General features: G+C 35.6%; 1 protein-coding gene across 2 annotated transcripts in view; it reads left to right on the top strand.

Moving 5' to 3' along the window:
• The window catches only part of CRISPLD1 (cysteine rich secretory protein LCCL domain containing 1), a 49,150-nt gene extending 29,740 nt beyond the window's left edge, over positions 1-19,410 (top strand). Inside the window, exons 6-15 of one of the 2 annotated variants that reach the window (XM_030304012.2) lie at positions 602-702; positions 2,489-2,629; positions 2,833-2,893; positions 3,003-3,069; positions 3,279-3,409; positions 5,132-5,175; positions 5,269-5,341; positions 10,743-10,818; positions 15,237-15,367; positions 18,284-19,410. In XM_030304012.2, the coding sequence (XP_030159872.1) occupies positions 602-702; positions 2,489-2,629; positions 2,833-2,893; positions 3,003-3,069; positions 3,279-3,409; positions 5,132-5,175; positions 5,269-5,341; positions 10,743-10,818; positions 15,237-15,367; positions 18,284-18,335 (877 nt within the window). In that variant the 3' untranslated portion in view covers positions 18,336-19,410. The remainder of the gene's footprint in view (positions 1-601; positions 703-2,488; positions 2,630-2,832; positions 2,894-3,002; positions 3,070-3,278; positions 3,410-5,131; positions 5,176-5,268; positions 5,342-10,742; positions 10,819-15,236; positions 15,368-18,283) is intronic. The other variant, XM_030304013.1, reaches the window with a different exon arrangement.
• Positions 19,411-26,239: the final 6,829 nt, after the last annotated feature.

Below are 26,239 nucleotides of genomic sequence, written 5' to 3'. Positions count from 1 at the left end.
AGACCATTGAATGATTATGTTGAAAATATTACAACTGTACTTAGGGTCAAATCTAAGTCTCAAGTCTGTTTATTAAAACGAATGGAAGGGGCGCCTGGGTGGCGCAGTCGGTTAAGCGACCGACTTCAGCCAGGTCACGATCTCGCGGTCCGTGAGTTCGAGCCCCGCCTCAGGCTCTGGGCTGATGGCTCAGAGCCTGGAGCCTGTTTCCGATTCTGTGTCTCCCTCTCTCTCTGCCCCTCCCCCATTCATGCTCTGTCTCTCTCTGTCCCAAAAATAAAATAAACGTTGAAAAACAAAAAACAAAAAACAAAAAAAAACGAATGGAATATAGATGAATATCCCATAATAGAGTTTGGTGTTCTGTAAAAGTTTAATTTTGTAATTTTTAACAATGTACATAACAATTACTTAGAATATTTTCAAAATAATAAGGCAGCAGTTTACATAGAAACCTAGTAACCAAAGGGACTCCGATGAAAAATATAAATGATTTAAATATGCATACCAAAGTCGTTATTTAGAAGATAGTAATATTTTATAGTGTCTCATAAATTATGTTATTAGACTACCTCTTACTAGAGTGGATCTTCTCTTTAAGGGGAAACTGGTGGGGTCACGCCCCCTATAAACATGGACGGCCCTGTTCTGCCTGCCCACCTAGTTTTGGAGGAGGCTGCAGAGAAAATCTATGCTACAAAGGTATGTGCTATTGTGTCACAGTATTCAGTTTGATTTATATTTTAATATAAATTAATATATTTAATATTAATATATTAATATATATATTAATATTGTTACAATTAGTATATAAATATAAATATTTATATTTAATATAAATTAATCCAACATCTGCATTAATTTGTACTTGAAAGGCAAAAAGCATATTTAATTATTACTTACAAAGTTTCCAGAACTCTATTTAAAATATCTGAAGCCATTAAAAATATTTTAAAAATACATGAATATCTATTATAGCAAATTTGTATTTAAAAGAAAGTTTCATCATTATTCCACATAACCACTTCTAATTCTACTTTGAGATTATCCTAGAGTGACAAGTATATGTGCATTTTTAAAAGCGATCTTGATATATTATTGACTAGAGTTGTTTTCACAAGTGTCTTCATTTTTGAAGGATTTAGCAATCTAATGCAATTTATTTTTAACACTTTAAAAGTTTTTGCCCATATACCTATCCATGAATGTTACTGAATGATGGTCAATGAATTACACTAACTCTCTGCTTCTTGCTACAGAGTATATAATCTCTCATGGCCAACATGACAAATAAAAAAGATAAAATAGTATTGTAAAACTATTGTAAAAGTAGTGCTCTGAAATGCATTTAATGTCCTAAAATGTGCATATACAGTGTCCTGTTTACAGCACATGAAGAGCAAACTTAGATGATAAAGCTTTGTAAAACTTCCACTCTTGTTGGGCATCTGAGTGAACATTTCTACTCCCTTGTACTTTTTTCTTCCTGATGACCAAATGAAGATTAATGTAGACTAAGTGTTTTAGAAAACATGAATTTTATGAAAACATGAATTTATTCATGAAAACATGAATAAATGCAGCTCTTTTTCAGTATTCATAAAGAGATGTGCCTTTTTTTCCCCTTGATGACTGAGTGCTCATTAGTATAATGAGCAGACAAGAAGTAACAGTATAGTGTTTCACTGTTATGTGAGCCATTTTGCATTCCTGGAAGCATTTTTCATTGTGTGTGAGTCTGTTTTCCATTTTTGGCCATCCCTAAACTTCCGACTTACTTGCCCCTTCACCAGTGGCCACTATTTTACTTAAAACTGACTTTCCTCTGAAATCATACTTCCCTTTTCTAGGTTCGGAGTCCTTGGACATACATGAAAATAACACACCTTTCCAAATTGTGCCACTGTTAAGCCCTTGACATAAATAACCTGGAAAAAAATTAAACTCATAAATTTCTGCATTTTGAATTTCCTTCTAAAAGAGAAAAACCTTTCCGTGGAAACTGATATTGTAGTAAATTAAAAGGGCATGTCAGTCCTTCTTTAAGCTAAATTTCCTATTGGGAGAATTTTAAATGTGACGCTTTTGGAAATTTTAAATATGATTCTCCTAAAAATATGATTTCATGTCATACGAAAGCCCTGACTTCATCAGATCACTGCGTAGACTTCATGGTGGCATTATGAAAGGCAATCACTGATACCACTCTTAAGTATAAATCAAAGTTTAGAAATGACTCCATTTAATATTAGCCGATTTTTTTCATTTATTAAGCATAAATGAATCAAGAGCTCAAAGACTTATCCATGTATTTTATTTACTCCAGCGCAGTACATAAGATCACCACCTCAAGCCAAAATCTGTGCCAAGAAACTACAGATTTTTCTAGTTTTAAATGTTACACAGGCATATAAAGGTATACCATTATGTGATGATTTGTGCACATTTAAGGTGGATTCATATTTCTTACATCCATTCTCTCTAACAGAAGGATCAGACAGGTATTACCCTCCTCAAGAAGAAGAAACAAATGAAATTGAACGGCAGCAGTCACAAGTCCGGGACACCCACGTTCAGACAAGAGCAGATGATAGTAACAGAAATGAAGTCATAAGCACACAGCAAATGTGTAAGAGCTCTGCATTATTTACAAAAATGTTAAAGTTTATGTAGATGACAGATGCAACTATATTTTGTTAATTTGGATATTTTTAGAGTGGCAAAAGCTTGATGAATTGTAGTGACTTATACATTATCTAAGTTATTTTGGTATATATATATATATATATATATATATATATTTTATTTATTTATTTTATTTTTACTTTTCAGCCCAAATTGTTTCTTGTGAAGTAAGATTAAGAGATCAGTGCAAGGGAACAACCTGCAATAGGTAATGTTTATCCTTATTTTCAAAATTACCTGACAAAATACAAGTAATATTTTTATTTCACACTAACATTCAGAGAAACTAAATTTTGGTCCTGATTTCTTTCATCTAGATATGAATGCCCTGCTGGCTGTTTGGATAGTAAAGCCAAAGTTATTGGCAGTGTACATTATGAAATGGTAAGTATAATAAATATAATGATTTTGGAACAGGATCTTTCTATATAAAGTTTGATTTTTTTAATGCAAACATAATGATTTATATGAAGTATAGATATTTTGCTCAGATATGTTTGTTTAATTTAAAGTCATTTAAGTAATAGCTAGTCATGTCCTATGTAGCAATCTTAGTGTTTTAATATTCTTTTCTCCCTTCCTTTTTCTCTAAGCAATCCAGCATTTGTAGAGCCGCAATTCATTATGGCATAATAGACAATGATGGTGGTTGGGTGGATATCACTAGACAAGGAAGAAAACATTATTTCATCAAATCCAATAGAAATGGTGTTCAGACAATTGGGTAAGTACCCAAATGACCTTTTGGATGAGATGATTTTAAATCTTAATAATGAGTTGACACATTCTTTTAGAACAAAGCATAGAAGAATTTATAGAGAAGTTTGGTAATTGTCATTTCAGCTCACTTCAGCTGTGTAATTTCAAAGACAAAAAGGAGCCAAAGTATCTAAATTCAACGTTGAACATTTTCTGCTTCTAAAGAACATGCTAAATAAAGCTCCACATTTTCTGGAGTTTCATTGAGGATGTATAGATTTACAGTTATCCCTAATGTAAAGCAACAGATTTTTCAGCTATAAAATAAAATAGCTCAGAGAAGGCTAATTGTTTTGTGTACTTTCCTGCCCTGTTTATGGAAAATGGATTATTTCATGCAACAGTAACTTTGCTAATAAGATAAACTATATTAGTAGGTAAAAGAGAATTTTGAAAAGTTCTCTAAAATGTAAATGTATACTATGTACCTTTTGTCCATCTAAATGTAATTTAACTCAACATAAAAGCATTAACTTTTGAAATGTTTCTCATATTAAATATATGAAACATATTATTTTAGAGCATTGCATATTTTGATATAAACTCTATACAAGTTAGAAAAATGTGGCCTTTTGAAATAACTTTGTAGTGTGTTTCTTCTGTGTAAAAAATAAACTTTGAACCTCATATGGAATTCCTTTTCTTAGGATGTATGACATAGTTTCTTTCCTTTGTTAACTATACAATTGCATGACTCCACAGTGGAGGATTCATAATGATAAGAAAGAATTTATTAAAAACTCTTGAAAATTTGATGGAATGTTATTCTATGTAAATAATTTTGTTCAAAGGCTTTATGGATGGTTTTCAGTGCTTAGCAATCTCTCTTAAGCAAAAGCTGTATAGAAGCATTTATTCATTGGCTTATTAATTCAGTAAAATGTATTAATTACCTTCAATGAATAACAAAAGTTATGAGCTTCAGTAAGCCAAACATTGGGTGTTGGATTCAAGAAAATTGATCCTATTTACTTTTTTTTGTTTGAACTTAATTTTTGTTTATTACAGAAACTTGAAACATGAAGGGTGTCTCCTATTAAAATATTATCACAAATAAACTTTATCTTTTGTAGCAGATATTTTTCTGAAACTCCTGGTATAATTAAGCCAATTAAAAATTTTGATATATAATGGAATACCTATTCTTCTATCCTGCTTTTTAATGATGCATACAATAAGGAGGAATTCATTCATCGTTGACATTTTACTAGGTACTGGGGGAACAAAAAAATGAATAACACACATTCCTTTTAGGTATTTATGATCTAAAAGTCTTTCTATAATGCTACTTTGTATTTACCATTGTGAGAGTTTAAATAGTTCTGTTCAATGGTGACAGGGAATTAGTATTGTTAGAGTTTTAATTTTAATAGGAAACAAATACGTAGATATAAATCTATGTGGCTTTTTGCTATTATCTATATGTTTTTGAGATTAGTCATGAGAAGAGATCCTCCTCTAATATCAAGAATGATTAATTTGGTTCGTATTGATTTGGTTCATACTTGAAGTTAATATGGACTTAACATAAAATAGATGATGTATTCTTATACTACAGCTTATTTAGATATTTAAGTAAGAATGTTTAAGAAGAAACAAAGTATTCATAGACCGAAAAAATACCAGAAATTATGTTGATGATGATGCATCTAAAAAATGATTGACATTTTTATGCTCTTATTTTCAGCAAATATCAGTCTGCTAATTCCTTCACAGTCTCTAAAGTAACAGGTTAGCACTTTTTTAAACCTTATTTTCTTACCACCCTGTTGCATGTTATTATTGCCAAAGAGTTGCTTATTGTCTTGTGTTTTAATTCTTCAGTTCAGGCTGTCACTTGTGAAACAACTGTGGAACAGCTCTGTCCCTTTCATAAGCCTGCTTCACATTGCCCAAGGTAATGTTTTCTAAATTGTCTCATTATTCTTGACCAGTGAACATATGTGGATTGGGCTTTTACTCTGTGATAACTGTTTTTGCCTGGACTTCTTCTGTCTCCAGGATTTGAAGGGTGTATGGTCTTGTGAATGGATAGAATTATCCATTTATAATTGTGGTCTTGAACTGCGAAGCAAAAGGGAGCATGGTTCATCACAAACTCCCTGCTCTCCAGACACTCCTAGTGTGCTTTCTCCAAACGCCAGAGTGCTTTTGTCTGTTCCATAATACCAGGGCTGTGCGTGTATTCTGTATGTTCACATATCTTAGTCTGCCCAGGCTGCTGTAACAAGATACCATAGACTGGGGGAGTGGGGGGGAGGTGTAAAAAATAGAAATTTATTTTCACGTAATTCTGGAAGCTGGAGACGAGATCAAGGTGTTAGCAGTTTTGGTTTCTTCTGAAGCCTCTCTCCTTGTTGCCAGATGGTACCTTCTCTTTGTGTCCTCACAAGGCAGGGGAGGTAGGTTGAGAAAGACAGAAAGAGAGAGAGAGAGGAGAGACTCTCCTTTCTTGGGATCAAGGCCCAACCCTGGTGATCTCATTTAACCTTAATTAACTCCATAAAGGCCCATCTCCAAATACCATCACAATGGGAGTTGGGCTTCAACATATGAATCTGGGGGGACACAAACATTCAGTCTGCAACAAGTCATTACCACTGAAACTATAATGACACACATATTTTTAAGTATTTCCATCCACTTCCTAAATTAGATAAATCTAATTGAGATTGGTATGTCAAAAAGCCCATCTTCTGCCTTTCTTTTATTTTTGTTTTGTATACTGTCTTTTTAAAAACCATAATGGAGTTTATCTACTATACACTAATGAAAGAGTGCTTCTGGGGCGCCTGGGTGGCTCAGTCGGTTAAGCGTCTGACTTCAGCTCGGGTCATGATCTCACGGTTTGTGAGTTCGAGCCCCACATCAGGCTCTGTGCTCAAGCCTGGAGCCTGCTTTGAATTCTGTGTTTCTGTCTCTCTCTGCCCCTCCCCCGCTTTCACTCTGCCTCTCTTGTTCTCTCTCAAAAATAAACATTAAAAAAAAAAAAAAGAGTGCTTCATTTATCTTGACCACGCTAAGGTGAAAATTGTTAGAAGTATTATGGCTATAAGTCCTAACTGTACATAGGAAAAATGAAGAAGGTCTTTTCATATCCACTCTTATTTCTATCCATATTTCTTCCATTAATACAAGGAAATCACATATTAATTCCAAGAACCAATACTGAGATTTGAGATAGAATTATAATTGATAAACTGTAGTTACTAAAAAACTGAAGGAGCTCACTTTTTATGGAAAAGTTTATTTTGGAAAAGCTTCATTGCTTAGCCTTTTATTTTTAAAAAATTTTTTAATGTTTATTTATTTTTGAGAGCATGAGTGGGGGAGGGGCAGAAAGAGAAGGAGACACAGAATCTGAAGCAGACTCCAGTCTCTGAGCCGTCAGCACAGTGTCTGATGTGGGGCTCGAACTGACGAGCTGCGAGATCATGACCTGAGCTGAAGTCGGACGCATAACCGACTGAACCACCTAGGCATCCCTTCACTTAGCCTTTTAAAACTAAGGTAATGTTTTACTGAAAGAATAATATTGGTTGTTCACAAGGCAATAAAAGACTGTGATGATGTAAGAAGTGGGTACTTCTTGGGGCACCTATGTGGCTCAGTCAGTTAAGCGTCCAACTTAGGCTGAGGTCATGATCTCATGGTTTGTGAGTTCAAGTGCCGTGTCAAGCTCTGTGCTGACAGCTCAGAGCCTGGAGCCTCCTTCAGATACTGTCTCCCTCACTCTCTGCCCCTTTTCCACTCATTCTGTCTCCATCTCATAAATAATTTAGAATTATCCATTAATAAATATTTATGAAATACCAACTATGTACAGTATAATGCTAGGCCCTCTCAGCCATGTGACTAGGCTGTGAGGACCAAATAGTAAGGATAATCCTGATAGAGTATTCCAGCATAAAGCCTTCCTCTAGTAGATGCTAAGTAATGGCAATTTTAATATCTGTGGCATAAATTTATAGTAATATTGTTCCAAAATAAACAGAAAATCACTCAAGTAGACTGTTAATGCATTTTTCCTGTTTCTTTGGTTATTCCAGAAAGGGAAATATTGCCCCAAAAGAAAAATTCTTCTAGTTAAATTTTATCTTTTACTGCTACCAACGTAACAAATTGGTAGAAGTAATGATTTATACATAATTTTGACCTTACATAGTCTGGAAATTCACCCTTCTGTTTCCTTTTAGAGACTACTGAAACAAAGGGTTGTCTTTTCTCATATAAAAATTTTAATAGTTTCATAAATTATGTTATAACACATTATTTATATGACAGTTTATAACTTTTAGGGAACCATGTGGTTGGTACATCTGTTTCAGAATTTCATATAACTTAAATAAGTTGAGACATAAATCTTTTGGGGAGAAAATGCCCAGGGCAAATAAACGAAAGGAAATTAACTCAAGATGAGCATGAGGAAACAGTATTTACCTGTATAGTTGTGTCCTTGAGAGGTTCCATAGCTGATAGAAAAGACCCAAATAAGCAATCTCTATGATTCAGTACCATAACCTTATAAGTATCATATGTTTGTGTGTGTTATTAGAAATCTTTTTTTCTGGCCTGGGGATGACACATGGAGGGGGAGGGCAGAAATCATATCATGCTTAACATGTATCTATAAATAATTAGAGCTTTGAAGCCTATTGAATGTCCAAAATGTAAAAGCAGGTATCACTAAAATGTTGATACATTTTTATTCAATGCTTATAAGTAAATTGTATATAAAAGAATGTTTACCAGGTCACTGTCTACATTCTTAGTAACACATAACAAGGTGTTATAACCAGACATTAGAACACAATCAAGTAAAAACCTCCTTCAGTCTATCTTTGATCTGAACTTGCGTAAGTAGAAACTATCTCAGTTTGGAGCTACTCACCTTGGCCTTCCACAAACCAAGTGCCAAATATGGTCAAGGTAGAGCCAGCACAGTATGATCCTAAGGGCTGAGCACCTATTACTACCATAGGATGGGCAGTGAATGCCCAACTGTTCTCAAACACACATAGAAAATTTCACGTTCAATGGGGACAACTTTCCTCCTATAGAAACCCCCAACAGCATCTTTTATAAAAATCAACTCTTTAAAGTTATAAAACTCATTTATTTATATTTAAATGCTTCTGGTTTAGATGCTATAAGAAGCATATATCCTCTAAAATAAACAGTATTATACAGATTTTAGAAATAAGAAATGCAGCTGTTTCTTAAAAGCTATCTTAGGAAGGAGTTGCTTCAGTTGGTAAAGGTAGTTGCAATTGAAGTATTTTTAGAATACTTTGGGGAAGGGGCCCCTGACTGACTCAGTGGGTTGAGCCTCTGACTTCAGGTCAGGTCATGAATTCACGGTTTGTGGGTTTGAGCCCCCTGTCAGACTCCTTGCTGAGAACTCAGAGCTTGGAGCCTGCTTTGGATTCTGTGTCTCTTTCTCTGCCCCTCCACTGCTCACAATCTGTCTCACTCTCTCAAAAATCAATAAACATTAAAAAAAGAGTTTAGAATACTTTTGGTAAAATCATTGATTCCTTCATCAGACAGTGATTTTCATGTAATCATTTTGTTGAGACTCTGGTTTATTTACCAAAATGAATTCCCTTTTTTCCAGATGTAGTTTTTAATGTCCTTTATAAGTGTGTGTGTGAGTGTGAATCAAACCTTTTGTGTGTGTGTGTGTGTGTGTGAATCAAAGAGCCCATTGATTTAAAAAAAAAAAGTGCCACTTGATAGTTTCTTAAACTCTCAGAGTGGAGTTTTTAATCATGTGATTGATTGAACAGTGATAATTGGATCCTATGTGGAAATAAAAAGCTTTTGGAAATGTTATTTATTTTTTATTTAAAAATTTTTTTAATGTTTATTTATTTTTAAGTGAGAGAGAGAGAGAGAGCATGAGTGGGGGAGGGGCAGAGAGAGAGGGAGACACAGAATCTGAAGCAGGCTCCAGGCTCCGAGCTGACAGCAGTAAGTGTGACACCACAGAGCTCGAACTCATGAGCCTTGAGATCATGACCTGAGCAGCCAAAGTCGGACATTTCATCGACTGAGCCACCCACGTGTCCCTTGGAAATGTTATTTAAATGAGCTAAGCCAATCAGATATCAGTAAGGCAATAGGATATCTGGAGAAAGAATATTCCATGCTCAGAGAAAGATAAGTGCAAAGGCCCTGAGGAAGAGCCTATTTTTGTATGTTTCAGAAGTGACAGGCCAATATGACTGGATCTGGGGGAAGAAGTGGAAGAGGAGGAGGATATGGAGTCAGAAAGATAATGGGGGGACAGGATATGCAGGACTTATTGACCATTGTAAGGATTTTTTTCATTTATTCTGAATGAGATGGAAAGCCACTAGAATATTTGGAGCAGAAGAATGATATGATTGGTCTTGTGTGCTTTAATTCAAGTGGGAAAAAAACCAACACTGGAAGGGGCAGGGTTGGAAGCAGGGAGATCATAGGAAAGCCTATAGCAGTAAGCTAGACACCAGATGATAAAGTCTGGAGCTATAGTAACCGAGGTGTTTAGGGATGCTCTGATTTTATTTCATGGATGACCAATAGAAATTGCTGGTGGACTGAATATAAGGTGTGAGATAAAGAGAGGGATTGAAGCTAGAATAAAGTTTTTGGCCTGAGGATCTGAAATAATAGAGTTGCCATTTATTGTATGAAGCCTCCATAAGGAACAGATATAGGGACTGGAGGAAAAGATTAGGAATTTGGTTGTAAACACCCTTAGTTTGAAACTGTTATTAGATTTTAGTAGAGATACTGAATAAGCAATAGGACACAAATTTGGAACTAGGAGGTCTCAACTGGGGATACGTATTTGGAAATCAGTAACTTATAATCATAATTAAAACCATGGAATTGAAGGATGTACCAAAGATGTGAACATAGAAGGAAGAAGCTTGATGTGTGAGTCAGGACAATGAGTCAGTTTTTCAAGTTAGCTGTTTATTAAATTCTACAGAAACATTGGGTACAGTTCCCAGATACTGAGAGATACAACCTGATGTGTCTTTCTGCTTAACCCCTAAATTAGAAAGCTTCCTGGTTAAGTTAGAAAATAAAAGAAACACATTTGTGCCAAAAGCTAGAAGTGGGTAAATTAAGCAGAAGCAATTGCATCTACTGCCTGGCTTCTACAATTGACCTATTTTAGAAAAAAAAAATGAATAGGGTGAGAATGCTGTTAACATTTGTGTATGCATGTCTGTGGTCTTATGAGTAAGAATGGCTAAAGAAACCCGCTACTTAATATTTGTATATATATATATTTTTTTCAGAGTCTACTGTCCTCGTAACTGTATGCAGGCAAATCCACATTATGCTCGTGTAATTGGAACTCGAGTTTATTCTGATGTAAGTATCTTAATTTATGCAGCTCTCAGTATTCATGTATATATGTGTTTACACAATATTTAAATGTATGTATATACATTTATATATAGAAAAAGGAAACAGATTCTGTGTTGGTATACATATTCTCAGAGAAGCTAATCAATAATAACACTGAAAAACAACTATTCTTATGCAAATATGAGTGCATAATAATTTATTTTTACCAAAATTTTTTTATGTCCTGCCCATATGTTATATCAGACACTTTTGAAATAGACCAGAGGCATCCTTCTGAAGGAAAATTCATTTTGTATTTTTATTATTTTTTTATTTTTTGAAGTTTATTCTGAAAGAGAGAGAGAGCAGAGGGGAGGGACAGAGAGAGGGAGAGAGAGACCCAAGTAGACTCCACAGTGTTAGCACATGGGGCTCTAACTCGGGAACCACATCATGACCTGAGCCGAGATCAAGAGTCAGACACTTAGCCGACTGAGCCACCCAAGTGCCCCTCATTTTGTTTTTTTAAATCTTCCTTTTGGTTCTTCAGTATTTGTAGTGTAAACTTGATAATTAAGAGATTGTCAAATGTATGAACAATATCTTACACTGCCAAGGGAACATGTTTTTCTTTTGTTTTAAAAAATTTTATTTTTTTTTTACCAGTTTTTTAAATTTAAATTTTAGTTAACATACAGTGCAATATTAGTTTCAGTAGAATTCAGTGATTCATCACTTACATACAACACCCAGTGCTCATCACAAAAAGTGCCCTGCTTAGTATCCATCACCCATCTTGCCCATCCCCCTCCCACCTCCCTCCATCAACCCACAGTTTGTTTTCTGTCATTGAGTCTCTGGTGGTTTGTTTCCCTCTCTCCTCTTTTTCACCCCTTCCCATAAATTCATGTGTTTCATTTCTTAAATTCCATATATGAGTGAAATCATATGGTATTTGTCTTTCTCTGATTGACTTATTTCACTTAGCATAATACACTCTAGCTCCGTCCATATTGTTGCAAATGGCAAGATTTAAAGAGCACCATAAAATCAAGAACAGATAATATGTTAAAATACATATGAAAAGAAAGCACTTCAGGGGATGTTATAATGGACAACATTACTGGGTTGGACAAGGACTCTTAGCTGGGAGGCCTTTGGTATGGACAAGTGCTTTTTGAGCCAGGTTTCAAGTGTGGGTTGGGGAATTGGATTAGGGACACATTCTAGGTGGGATGAACAACATTTACAAGAACGGGGAGATGACAGCAAGCGAGATGTATGCATAACACATAGGTTTGCTTATCTTTGAGCAGGTGAGCATTGAATCTAAAAGGGGTTGCAGCCAATTTTGTGTGAGGGGTGGGGTATCCAGCTCTTGAAACATGTAAATGGAGAGTCTGAATGCATGTTGATGAGTTTAGATTTTATGTGGCAGACATTTAGAAACCGTTACAAATTTCTAAGCCAGAGAGTTGCAAAAACAAATTCAGGAAATATACTCTTGAAGCACATATTCAGTAGAATACCATGGAAATAGGTTTGTAAAAAGAGACCTGAAATAGTATTTACCACCTTATTTCTGTTGGTGAGTTCATTAAAGTCCAGGGTTTGTTTTCATTCAGATTTACCTTTGCAATTGTTCTCCACATCTGAGTCCCTCCCAGGGTTCAGCTTTGCCCTGTACTTATTTGCAGCTTAAATGTCCTGCTGGTATAATAATTTATTAGTCCTCATGCTTTACTTACCTTCCTGTCTGTTAAAATCATGGTCATTCTTCATGTCCTAATTTATTGCCACTTTCTCTGTGGAGTCTTTTGCTGGATCTCCTACTACATGTATTACATAGCCCTTCTTTCAACCCCTAGAACTTTATTTTTTTTTTTACTTTTAGCACTTACCTGATTCTGTTAGTGTTATGACTATTTCTCTATCTCTTTTATTATTTTGAAGTTCCATGAGGGCAACAGCCAGGCAATTGGAGCGTCATTTTTTATTAACAGTTTGATGTATGCCAACCTGTGAACAAGACAGAATTATATCCTGCCTTAACAAAACTTAGAGCACACAGTGATATCAGAAATGTAGCAAATACCTTGCACATAAATATTTGTTGAAGAAATAAATCCATAAATGTATATGAATAAGCCTATCTAGAATCTTCAAAGATTTCAGAAGAAGTTATTCTTTTTAGATTGTCCATTTAAGCACCAAACTTTAAATTTTAATCATGCCCGGTGAAAATCTTTCATAATATCCTATACCCTCTTATACCTATAGGCCGTCTATTTTTCTAGAGTTTAGGTTTTGTTAGACTTTGTGTCTTGAGATCATTTTATCTTCCTACCTTATCGGACTGCATAGGCAATTATGTATAGGAAATGATTGTATAAATCATTTTAAGAGTTAGTTGGAAATGCAAGGACTACTATTATGTGGTCAGTGCAGATTCAGAGATTCAAGCATTAACTACCAAACTCCCCCTCCCCCCCAACACACAAAATATATTATTTCTTTAAATACAAGATATGGAAAAATATCTTCTCTCTCCCTCAACCCCTCCACCTTTCTCTCTCTCTGTTTCTTTCCATTACTACTTGTACATTTTATTGCTTTGAATTTTTCTCATTTGTTACAAGTAAAGTTAATTTCTGCATTCATTAAAAGTGTTCCACTGTTTTCACAGATAAATTCTTTTTTTCGTGATATGTTAATTCTTACAAAGTACGGGTATAAAAAGAAAATCTCTTCTGACCTTTGAACTCAAATAGGAATGCCTGCTGACTGCGTAGTTATGGGCAAAACAATAGTTTCAAAACATATTAAGTGCTTGGATTTAGTGAATGTTATATGTAAGCACTTTTATGCCTTGGGGAAAATGCTGATAATACTCTTTTAACAGAGCAAGATAAATACTGAAACGCGTACAGAACTATTTTTAATTTCATCTGTTATGAACCATATTGGATACAAATATTAAATCAGTGAGGAACTTTAAACTGTGAATAAAATGCCTCTTTGGAGTAACGATACAAGGTTTTAGATATATGGTATTTTTTGGTATAGCAAAAGCATGAAAAGGATTAAACAGCTTGGCATTCAGGCTCTCTGATCTAATAAGTTCTGACTGATGCCACAAAGTTCAGAGCACAGTAATAAAGCAAGGTCATGTAAGATGCACATGCTTATGTGAACTTAAAAAAGCACATTAAGTCACTCACATGTGCATAGAGAGAAAAATAGAACACACTAGTACGATCAGAAAAGACCCCTGGGATATGAGGGGGGATTGTTTCATACAGAAACAGTTCAAGTGTTTCATTTTGTGGGATTTCCTCAGGCTGTATTCAGCTATTGACAAATTTTGGTAGAACATTAGGATTAAAGCAAATGTTAAAATCTGGAGAAGTCTTGAATGGGGCAAAATAAAAAAAAAAAAAAAGTCAACTTTTAGAAGTCCGTAGGTAATGGTTTTAAAAACATGGACCTGAAACAATAATTTTCTCTTCTGTAGAACTCCAGTTCAATTAAGAAGGTATAACTGGTACAATGTAAACATAGTGCCTCATGTCAGACCATTCAAACCAAGGTGATAGACATTGCAGATATAGGTTGGAAGCTGTGATTGTTCTTTATATTTTGCTTCATGGTTAAATTTTCTCTGTGTAGGCTATAATATTTAATAGAAGAAAACTCCCCACTTAATACACACCTGTATTTTGGAAAGGGAACTGTAAAGGTATACAGAACTATTATCTGTTAATAAGACAAAAATGAACATAAACCAAGTACAGATAATGTAACCTGTTAACATTTGGTCAGAGTGACTAGCAAGAGCTAGAATTTAAGTGATAAAAGGAGCAGGGATGCCTGGGTAGGTCTGTTGGTCAAGCTTCCAACTTTGGCTCAGGTCATGGTCTCACAGTTCATGAGTTTGAGCCCATGTTGGGCTCTGTGCTGACAGCTCAGAGCCTGGAGCCTGCTTTGGATTCTGTGTCTCCCTCTTTCTCTACCCCTTCCTGCTCATGCTCGCTCTCTCTCTCTCTCTCTCTCTGTCTCTCTCTCTTCTCTCTCTCTCTCTCTCTCTGTCTCTCTCTCAAAAATAAACATTTAAAAAAGAGATAAAAAGAGCAAATTTGTATCTGATTACTTACTTCCACTATAGAAAAAGCCTGATGTTTGGAAAGGCAAGTGTTTGTTAGATTAAACGGTGATGGGAGTTTACCATTGTGGCCACCCTTGAGATCTGCTTTCAGACTTGCTCAGAATTGGCTTTAACTCTGTGACTTTTGCAACATTCCTTTATGCACAGAACATCAACCTGTAACTGCTGACTATCTGTATAGAGACAGGTGCCAGTGACTTTGGTCCAACAGAAGAGTAGACTGGACAAGTTCAGCAGGAATTTCCTAATAACGGTGGGTTTTTCCTTGTTGCCTCAGCTGTCCAGTATCTGCAGAGCAGCAGTACATGCTGGGGTGGTTCGAAATCATGGTGGTTATGTTGACGTCATGCCTGTGGACAAAAGAAAGACTTACACTGCGTCTTTTCAGAATGGAATCTTCTCAGAAAGGTAAATTTAAAAATCTGTTTACATATATATTTTGTATTTTATATACTCAGAGTCTCTCTCCCTCTCTCCTCCCGTGTCTGTCTCTCTTTCTCTTTCTCTACATATACATACATACACCTTTATGCTTGCTTTATAACCAACTCACTTTAGTATGGGTTTGGAGTTACGTGGCTGTGCCAGTGTGTTTCCTTTGCACACTGAAATAGTTGGTCTTCCAGGGATGGGAGAATCTGAAGTACCAGAGGTGCCTGTCTCCTCCAGGCTTATAAAAATCAACATGAAAATCGGATTATGAGTCAGAACCACTCTTTTGTTAATTGTTAATAAGGAAATTTCTTTTATCCTCCTTTGGATTTTCTAGATTAGTTTGTATATGTAATTCATTCTAGGTGAGCAGGGCACTGAATATTTTTCTAATCCAGTTATATGACAAAGTATTTGATAAAAGAGTGAGTCTGATTTTCTCCAGAACCAAATTCTCTTTTTGATTGGAAGTTGGATATCTATTATGACATAAATCCATGCTTTCTGGTCATTTCATACTATTTGGTCCATTAGTATTATATATTTTTGTGGTTTGGGAAAATTCGTATGACTTACTTTATCAAGTAAGTTAAGTATCAAGTAACTTATTATCAAGTAAGTTAAGAGCACAGAACCTATAGTGATTTTTCAAATCATTTGTATCTGTACAAATAATATTAGCTCTTATGTATATTGTATGGATACAGAAAAATTTCTAACTTTTAGACATTTACTGGATTCTTCAGAATTGCTAGTGGAGGTTCCACATCTACGGTAAAGTTTCTCTAGAGGACACCAAAGGATGTGCCATGCAGGGTATCTAGATTGACTTCCACATAACCTTCTGAGTGCCATCTTTATAAAAAGACAGCTTTGCATTTACCATCTATTTTCAGCAGACCATATCAAGAAGCCATTGTTAAGAAGGTGATTTCTCTATAACCTGACTCATGTGGTTCATAGGAATAGTTTAGAGCACTAACTTATTATTTCCTAAGTCTGACAAAATTTAAATCATGTTGCTATCATACTGATAAATATTTTTAACATCTATGGTTTCAAGAAAAAAATTTAAGTTTATTTAGAGAGAGAGCACAAGCGAGTGGGGGAAGGGAGAGAGAGAATCCCAAGCAGGCTCTGCACTGACAGCGGAGAGCCTGATATGGGGCTTGAATTCACAAACTGTGAGATAGTGACCTGAGCTGAAGTCAAGAGTCGGATGCTCAACCGACTGAGCCACCCAGGTGCCCTGGTTTCAAGAAAAATTTTAGTGAGGAAATTTAATGGTCAAATCTGGAAGATCCTAGGAATGTCTTCAGTAAAATGGAAACACACACATACACAGCACTTAATACATACACATTATATATATAATATATATTGTATGATATATATAAAATAGATATGTATAAACTACATTTTTGAGTTGTAGAGTGTGATAGGCAATTTAATAAGCTAAAACTAAGTGGTGTTTCATTTACCTGTCATATTTCTTATATTTATTCTAAAACTATAAGATGATATCCTGAGAAAACTGAGAATAATAATTATTTTTAAGCACCTACTATGAATTTCCCAGACACTGCTGAGCACTTTAGTAGCTCAGCTCCACCAATGGCCTGGTAAAGTCAATTCTGTAAACCCTGATTTAATAAATGGGTTAACTTAGGCTCATAAAGGTTAAATGATGTGCCCAAGCTCTTCTAACTAGTCAGTCTCAGAGCTTGGGTTCAGCAGTAGGTCTGTAGACTAAGAAATATGCATTTTTCCAGTGTATCACTGTGTACAAAGAATAAGTACACCAAACACATCTACTTTCTAGAGTACTCTGTCAGTGTCCTATAGATAAGTATGGCTTTTGATTGGCTATCTGCTTGTATGAAAAACCTAGTGTGTCTGTGTGAGTACATGTTTATGTGCACTCTTGTGATACCCTCATACTTCTTCACTCTAAAAACTCTCCTCTTTCTTTTCTTGTACGTAAATATATATGTAAAAGGAATTGCACTTGGTCTCCCTCTTAGCATTTATTGTGTTTATCTCTAAAAGCCCCTTTTTATTATTAAGAAAAACTTCATTCAAAAATGTAAAGACTTCAAAAGTTTACATTTAATTAGACTAAACAACAGTTAATGGTATTATCGACGTTTTACCTTTTAAGCATTTAAGTGAAACATATCTTAACTGATATTGCCAAATAAAATATAAATAATTTAAGAAAGAATTAAATGTATGACTCTGTATCACTTTTAATTTGTGTTTTAAAATACGTTGTGTTTAAAATGAGATTGAGTGCTTGTATGCGTGATTCCATTTCAGTGAAGAAATTCTTAGGACCTTTCAGATTTGACCACTAAATTCCTCACTAAAACTTTTCTTGAAACTATAGATGTTAAAAATATTAATAAGTATGGTGGCAACATTATTTAAATTTCATCAGGCTTAAAAAATACTAAGTTAGTATTCTAGAGTATTGCTTAATTATCACTGTCTTCTCAACTTGCAGTTAACTTTTAACCATATTGGTCAGTTGTAAACTGGATCTCAGTACTCCTCCAGTAAAATGGAAAAACAGCTGCCTAAGTCTGTTTTATTAGAATCAAAGGTGGTAATATGGGAAAACATGATCTGGAATCTACTAAGTTCTATATAAAATACTATTATTACTGTGCACCTTAAATTTTAGTAAACTTTCAGCTCAGCATACAACCGAGATTTAAAGAATTATGTCATTCTCACTCAGGCTTTCCAATAGCTATAAATTATAGTAGCCTAAGAAAGTTGGCCATCTGGATTCATAGAGCTGCTTTCTTGACTGTCATAAGTAAGCATGATTTATTTGGAGGATTATATGTAGAGATGACATCAATATACTTTTTGTATTTTTTGCAGTTTACAGAATCCTCCAGGAGGAAAGGCATTCAGAGTATTTGCTGTCGTGTGAAATGGAACACTTGGAAGAGGATCGCAAAGACTATTCCAAATGCCATATTTCTGAAGTTTGTATAAAATTGTAACATTACTGTACAGAAGATATCAACTATTTTCAGCCCCCAAAAAAGTGCCAAATGCATATAAATCTTGATAGACAAAATCTGTAAAAATAAAACATGGGACATTATTAGCTTCAGGAAAGGTAATGAATATGTAATGGTTTTAGAAATCCTGTGTTAAATATTGCTATATTTTCTTAGCAGTTATTTCTGTAGTTAATTACATAGTCATGATTGTTCTACATTTCACATGTTCTTTTATATGGTGCTTTGAATATGCCACTAATAAAATGAATCTAAACATTGAATGTGAATGGCCCTCAGAAAATCATCTGGTGCATTTAAATATAATCAACTCTCAAAAAATGAAAGGAACCATATTATCACATTTTTCCCAGTTCAGTACTATGCCATTACCTACTCCAAATAATCTGAAATTGTTTTCCACTTAATACCTGTATAGTTTTTCTCTTCTGTTAAGTTTAGGCATATAGAATATTATGTCCTGATATTGCACTTCTTATTTTGTATAAAGTAATTCCTTAATATCCAAATGAATCTATTAAAATGTTTGATTCCTTGGGAATGGCTTTACTAGTAAGTGGAATGAACTATTTATTCCATAGTAGAGTAGTGGTATGAAAACATTCCTAGTGATAATATAGTAAATATAGGGTTAAGCACAGGCAGCCAGAACTTTCTATGTGTTGTTCAAACTGAGGTCACACATTTTTCTTTTGTATCCTGGCAAATACTCCTGCAGGCCAGGAAGTATAATAGCACAAATTTTAACAAAGATTAACTAATGTATTGCATCACCATTGCCACTGATTTTATTAATGGTAAATGGCCTTGTGTATAAATGTTTCCATATTATGGTACCTATGATGGTGATATATTTGTTTCTATGAAAAATGTATTGTGCTTTGAGACTAAAAATCTGTAAAATGTTAATTTTGGTAATTTTTTTTTCTGCTGGTGAATTTACTCTTTCCTTGTAAACATATTAAAATTAATCATGTTTCAAAATATTTTTAGTTTAATTTCTTCCTTATTTTGATTTAGAAATCATTTTAAATTAACAAAATTATTGCAAGTCTTTTAAACTTGGGTTACTGACATTAATATAAATAACATCCTTAATACCAGAAGTCTGTGAAGTCAACTTGATTATTTAAGTATTTGTATATGAAAAAGAAGACCAGATAATCATATATTTATAAGCATTGTATCAAGGGAAAATTTGAATAAAACGAGGAAAGAATCTGAAGGATAGAAAATAATTACTAAAAATTGACCAGACAGTAAATACTTCATACATTTTCAGAAAATAAGTGACTATGTGTTCAGGAGCAGAGAAAAGGGAGATAAATCTCATGCAGAATCTGGGAAAGCAAGACAGCTGGATAATAGAAAAGAATAGAGAGGCTCACATTGACCGCTGCTGGAGAACAAATGGTAAAGAAAATAATGTCATGATCACTTATCAAGCACTGGCCAGAAATTCCGTAGTTCAAAATATAAGTAGTCAAAACTTAAGCATTTGTAGATTAAAAATATCAAAATTTAAAGCAGATTTGTGGGCACATTTTTTTTTCCAAAGACACATTACATCTTCTTAAATAGCATGATTGAAATGTAAACTTTGCCCAGATTCATCTTTTGCTCCCCATTGCACACTCCCCCTCAAATAGGGAAGTCCCATCTATTCTTGTCAGTACACGGTTTCTCGTATTTGTCCCTAATCTAGATATTCATCATCAATTTCCTATACTATTTCAGTGTCTCCAACTGGAGCCTCATGTTGTTTCTCTCCATTCCTTTTCAATCCGTCCTCAAATTTTTCACTGGAATTACTCTCTTCTGTAAGTTTCCATTATCTAAGAAAACCAAATCATTTTATAAAAACATTTAAGAACCTCCATAGCTTGGGACACCTGGGTGGCTCAGTCAGTTAAGTGTCTGACTTCCGCTCAGGTCATGATCTCAGTTCATGGGTGCGAGCCCCACATCAGGCTCTGTGGTGACAGCTCCGAGCCTGGAGCCTGCTTCAGATTCTGTGTCTCCCTCTCTCTCTGCCCCTCCCTCACTCATGCTGTCTCTGTTTCTCTCAAAAATAAATAAACATTGAAAAAAAATAAAAGAGAATGTCTGTAGTCTTGCTCCATATTGCTTACCTATGCTTTTCTATACAAGGTGTGGCCTTGAGTAAGTTATTTAACTTTCTACACTTTACCTCACCTAAAAACTGGGACAAATAATACCCAGTAGGGATTACTCTAAGAATTAAATGAAGTAATTTGTATAATGTAGTCAATGTCAAACATGTGCTATGTGGTCAGTATATGTTAGTCTTGTTATTATAATCATTCTGTTATTTACCTTGGGAAACTATGCATCTATCATGCTACACTACCTATCCATCAGCACTTGAAGTGAAATCCTGTAGGAATTCTCCTGCAATTCTCCTGGTAAGAAGTAAATAATGCCCTTTTAATTTGACCATACTAATTTTTCAATTTTGCCTTTTATTATATTTAAGGATAATCTCCTTGAGAATTTTAACATTCTTATCTTTTTACCCCAGGGACACAGTGATTTTTTACATTCTATAAATGGTTGGTCAATATTGATAAATGGATATTCCAAAAATTCCTAGTTTTATTCTTGACACAAATGAATATTGCTGCATATTATCACATCATATTAGAGCTAATGAAAATAGTTTATTGATAAACATTCTAAATGTGGATTTAAGACAGGTCAATGCTTATAAAATACTATTGATATTATTTCAACTTTTAAAGTTACCCGACCATGTGTTTCCTTAATGTTCTGAATCTAATAAAACTGATCTGTGTATTTCAAGCAAAGCAGAATTCTCCAAAAAGATTTTCTCTTCTAACCTGTTAATTGACTCATTATAATGTATGCTTTTCTATTCAATATTATATTTTGAAATATTGACTTCTCTAGCATTTCTAAAATGTTTCAAAGAGAACTGTAAACTCTCGAAGAACACAGTAAGCTAAACAGAGCTATCATTTCTGCAAATATACCAAACGTCAGATTTAGGGTTTAAACTAATTTATTGCACAAAGAATGACATCGTTTAAGTTGAGTTAAAACACTTATCTGAAGTGATATTTCAACCGTGGCACCATAATTTTCAGGAGTTGAAGAAATAGTGTAGCCAAGTAATGTGATCCTCTTTCACTAATCTTTTAAAATTAAAGGCTAAGTTATATCAATTTGAAGTTTTTAAAGGCACTAGGGGATGCCCACTCTCCCGTGGATTCAGAATCTGGAAACGTGATTACATCATACTCCGTTTAATCCTGCTGATTTGGGACATATCCGGCCATTGTAATTCACTGGTGCCTCCCATCATCTCTGACCCTGGTCAAGCCCACATGCCTTCTGAGATCCCGGGAGGTTTGGTTCTGAGGTATCGCGAGATCGGACTTTCGCAGCATTATCAATTGTGCTGTGGAGCAGGAGGGACTCTGGTAGCTGGGGGTTTTCTGGAGAGGTCCACGCCTTCGGCTTGTCCTAGCACTACGCACCCCAGATCCTGGGAAATCCCAGCAATCCTGGATGCTAAGCAGGAACCTCGCATAAACAGCTCGCTCGCTATCCCTTCGCCTTTCCCCGCGTGTCCTGGGACTGTAGGCCCGCGTTAACAGGGGCCGCCCCAGCCCACCATCTGCCTGGGGCTGGGGGCTCCTCCTGCTGCGTTCCCCCTGCCTAGTGTGGAAGGTCGCGTGAGCCAGAGGTGTGTGGCGGACGCACAGGGCGTCTTGGGGCGTCAGGTCTCCCACGTGCCTCTTATCCGCACTTAGCTGCACTGCTCTGGATGGCAAGACTGAGGAGCTCCTGCGGTATCTGGCCGCAGGGGAATAGGCCTCTCGGCTTGGGGGCCTTCTGGACCTCGGCAGCTCAGTGTGTACCCCAGAAGTCCAAGTCTGTGGCCTGCTCTAGCCTCCACTGCCCAGACCCAGTTGGGGGCAGCCTGGACCTTGCAGTAATAGAAGTAAGCCAGACCCTGTAGTTGCACTTAGCTGAGAGGTGAGTGTTCATTTATAGCTGGTAAGTACAAGTGATCTTTATTTTAACTCAAAGAATTCCACCAGAAGTGTTTATCATACATTAGGAGAAGAAAAGAATTGGAGACTGTTGTTGCTGCCTAATAATAAGATTTTTGCTCCTACTTGGCTTATTGCTTTGGTACTGCTGAGATGTTCAATGGAAGGAAATAATTATGGTAATATTATCCAGAACAGATGTGCTGGAAAATGTCCCATAACTTTGATATGGTTTTAATCGACAAAACAAAACAAACAATCTTGGGCTCCTTTGAGAACTGTAGTTGGACAACTTCTGCCTATCTTGTGTGTGAGTTTATGTGTGTGTATAAATTTACATTTGTCACAGATTGATACTGTGTTAGAGAAATGTCTTAGAGTTCATCTAACTACCATTTATTCTCTCAGTTTGCTGATGGAAAAAGAAAATGAATATGTACTGTTTTGGCCAAAGTCATATAGAGCTGTGACTAATTTCAAATAAATTCTTTATATTTCCAATCATATTTTCTATATTTCCCTGAGATACAGTCAGGAATAAGAGCACAAACCAAATGTTAGAGTCCTGATACCTAAATACTTTGATTAGGTCCTCACAAACTTAGAAAGTATCAAAAGTTATCATAATGTAATCAAATACTGTACATGTAAGGGTGATTGCCATACTAGTAAGAAATAAACCTAATTAGGTAGTTAAATGTGTCAGTTTAGGAGCATATTGGTTTGTTGCATCTGAACTTATTTTTAAAAAGTAAGATAGGGGCACCTTGGTGGCTCAGTCTGTTAAGCCTCTGAGTTCGGCTCAGGTCATGATCTCTCGGTTGGTGAGTTCACGCCCCACGCCCCACGCCCCACGTCAGGCTCTGTGCTGACAGCTGGATCCTGGAGCCTGCTTTAGATTCTGTGTCTCCCTCTCTCTCTGCCCCTCTCATGCTCTGCCTCTAAATGATAAATAAACATTAAACATTTAAAAAAAATTTTTTTTAAAGTAAGATATGTCTTTTACCACATAAGCTCTCTCAAAGATCTTACAAAGCAATCAGACAACTAGTATTTCTGTGTGAAATAGAAGCCTATCAAATGCTTTTTATAAATAGTACTAATAGCCATTTTCACATAGTGCTTGTTTGTGCCAGGCACTGTCCTTAGCAGCTTACACCTAAACTCACACAATCGACACTACAATGCAGTGAGGAGAGTACTGGTATTATCATGTTCATTTTATAGATGATAAGAGGGGTTCAGTAACTTCCTCAAAAATCATCCAAGAAATAATTATTGGAGCCAGGATTCGAACTGTTAAAATAATGGCTCTGGATTCTGTGCTCTAGTTATTTCCCCTTCGGTAGCCAGCATCTTTTTCAGTAGGTGTAAAAGTAGGTTTACAGTCTAATCTCTGTATGTAAACATCTTTTTCAGAATAGGTACAAAGTATGAAGATATTTTTGTCATAAAAAGATTCCCTGAAGAAGTCATTTATTACAGAGGAGGCATCCAGCAACCAGACATGCTCCCCTTGGGTTCCTAAGAGACATCACTTACACACTTAAGTCCCTTGTGCGATTCCCTGGCCCCTTGATTATATTCCTGTGTCTTTCCACCCCCCACCCCTTTGCTTCCCATCAGTCTCATGTTGTGAGGGCTATCCCTCCACAAGCAAACCTATCAAAGCATTGCCCAATAAAGTTTGTGTGTGCTCCTTATACCTCTGGTTATATATTTTTCCTTGGTCAGCTCTGAAATATATTTACCCCCTATGGTTAGTATATATTTTCCATTTGCACATCTGTTTTTTATTCCTTGTTCCTCCTTTTTTTGTCTACTTTTGAGTGTATGAGGTTTTATTTAATTATTTCATTAATCTTAAAAATACAACTGTCAGTTATTTTACCAGGAAAAAAATACATATATTATGGGAATAGCAAAGAATTGCAAGCTGGGATGAGTAAGCTACAGCAAAACTATAGGCAAGTTGTGAGAACAGAGGGGAGGAGCACTTTCATAGAGGAAAGGGGGAGAATTGGGGGGACTGTTATAAATAAAAAGTCCATTGGAGGAAACTGGGAGTTCAGACTATGTGGCTTTTCATTGGCTGAGTTGTTATTGTCCTTCATTGGCTGGGTTATGGTAGGGAGAAGAGAAGAAATCTTTCCCTACTGCTGGTGTGGTGCCGTAGTACCTAACATCTTAGTAAGGACTTGCAAGGTATATCTTTTCCTGTTGGGTTTGCAACTGATGAATAGCAGTGCAGGAGAGCTCCCTGCTGGCCTCTTGACTGCCTTCTAAAGGTTTTTTTTTTTTTAAATTGGTTTTCACAGTTCCATTTTCTCCTTCTCCATTCAGAGTTTAGCTCTGTTATTTTTCTTACAGTGGTAATTTCTAGAGAATGTACTATGCATTCTTTATGTATTACTGTCTACATTAAATTAGCACATTGGTCACTTCTCAATGCAAGCACTTTCAAACAGTTAACTGTTTGCCCCACTCCTGCCTTTTGTGCTTTTATTGTCCTAAATTTCACTTCTACATTTGTGATCTGCCTTACAAGATACTATTGTTGTTCACTGGAGTAGTCAGTATTCGTTTGCATTTACCTTTTCCAGTGTTTGTCTTTATTTCTGATGTTCTGTTTCCATAGGGTCATATTTATTCAGTATGAGGAACTATCTTATAATATCCTGTAGTGAAGCCTACTGATTGTGCATTTGCTCAGTTTTTATTTATCTCACGCATCTTTACTTCACTTTCATTTTTGAAGGATATTTTTGCTAGAGGGAGTTCTAGGTGAATTGTCTTTTTCTTTTAGATCACTTTAAAGATATTCCATTGTCTTCTGCCTTCCATTCTAATGATGATCCTTAAGGTGTAAATTTTAGTCTTTTTTTTTTCTTTCTGGTGCTCCTTTGAAAGCAAAGTGTGATTTTCTTTGGCTGCTCTTAAAATTTTCTCTTTCTCTTTATTTTTTGGCAACCTAACTAATAACCAACAAGTAACTAAAATATCTAAGTCACCTCTTTATTTCTTATTTCTCTTTGATTCTTGGTGATTTGTTTATTTTCTTTTTGCATGCCTCATATGTTTGGACTGGATCAAAATTGTAGAAATTCAAAATGATGTTATCTTCCTCCAGGTGGGCTAAATTTTCTTTTGGAAAACAGCCAGAGCACTAGTGGATCACCTTGGTCCCATTAAGACTTGGTTTCAGTCTTTGTTAGGGCTATTTTATTTTTGTCTTTAATCCCAAGGCGTAGCCCTTAATATTAGAGCATAGCCCTTCTAGGGTCTCAGATTTAAGCCTTGGGAATTTACCAAAGCCATCCCACCTTGGCAGTGTTTGAACTCTAGCTCTTCTCCCAACACCCTGTGGCTGCTGCAATCTTGGCTTGAGCATGTTAACCTCCCACATTCTGTCTCTACTAAGACTTAAAAAAATTTTTTTGGAGTCTTAATCTCTGAGTGCAGTTTAGAAGTCAGCCCGTGATTTAGGGGAGATTTGTATACTAATTTTTGAACTCTGTCCCTGGGGTTTCCTTTTCCCCTGCTGTTTGTCCTTTAAATGGTGCAGCCGCTCTGGAAAGCAGTGTGGAGGTTCCTCAGAAAATTAAAAATAGACCTACCCTATGACCCAGCAATAGCACTGCTAGGAATCTACCCAAGGGATACAGGAGTACTGATGCATAGGGGCACTTGTACCCCAATGTTCATAGCAGCACTCTCAACAATAGCCAAATTATGGAAAGAGCCTAAATGTCCATCAACTGATGAATGGA

Source organism: Lynx canadensis, chromosome F2 (genome assembly GCF_007474595.2).
Source record: "Lynx canadensis isolate LIC74 chromosome F2, mLynCan4.pri.v2, whole genome shotgun sequence".
Taxonomy (NCBI): Eukaryota; Metazoa; Chordata; class Mammalia; order Carnivora; family Felidae; genus Lynx; species Lynx canadensis.
This window is presented reverse-complemented; position numbering and strand designations above follow the sequence as displayed.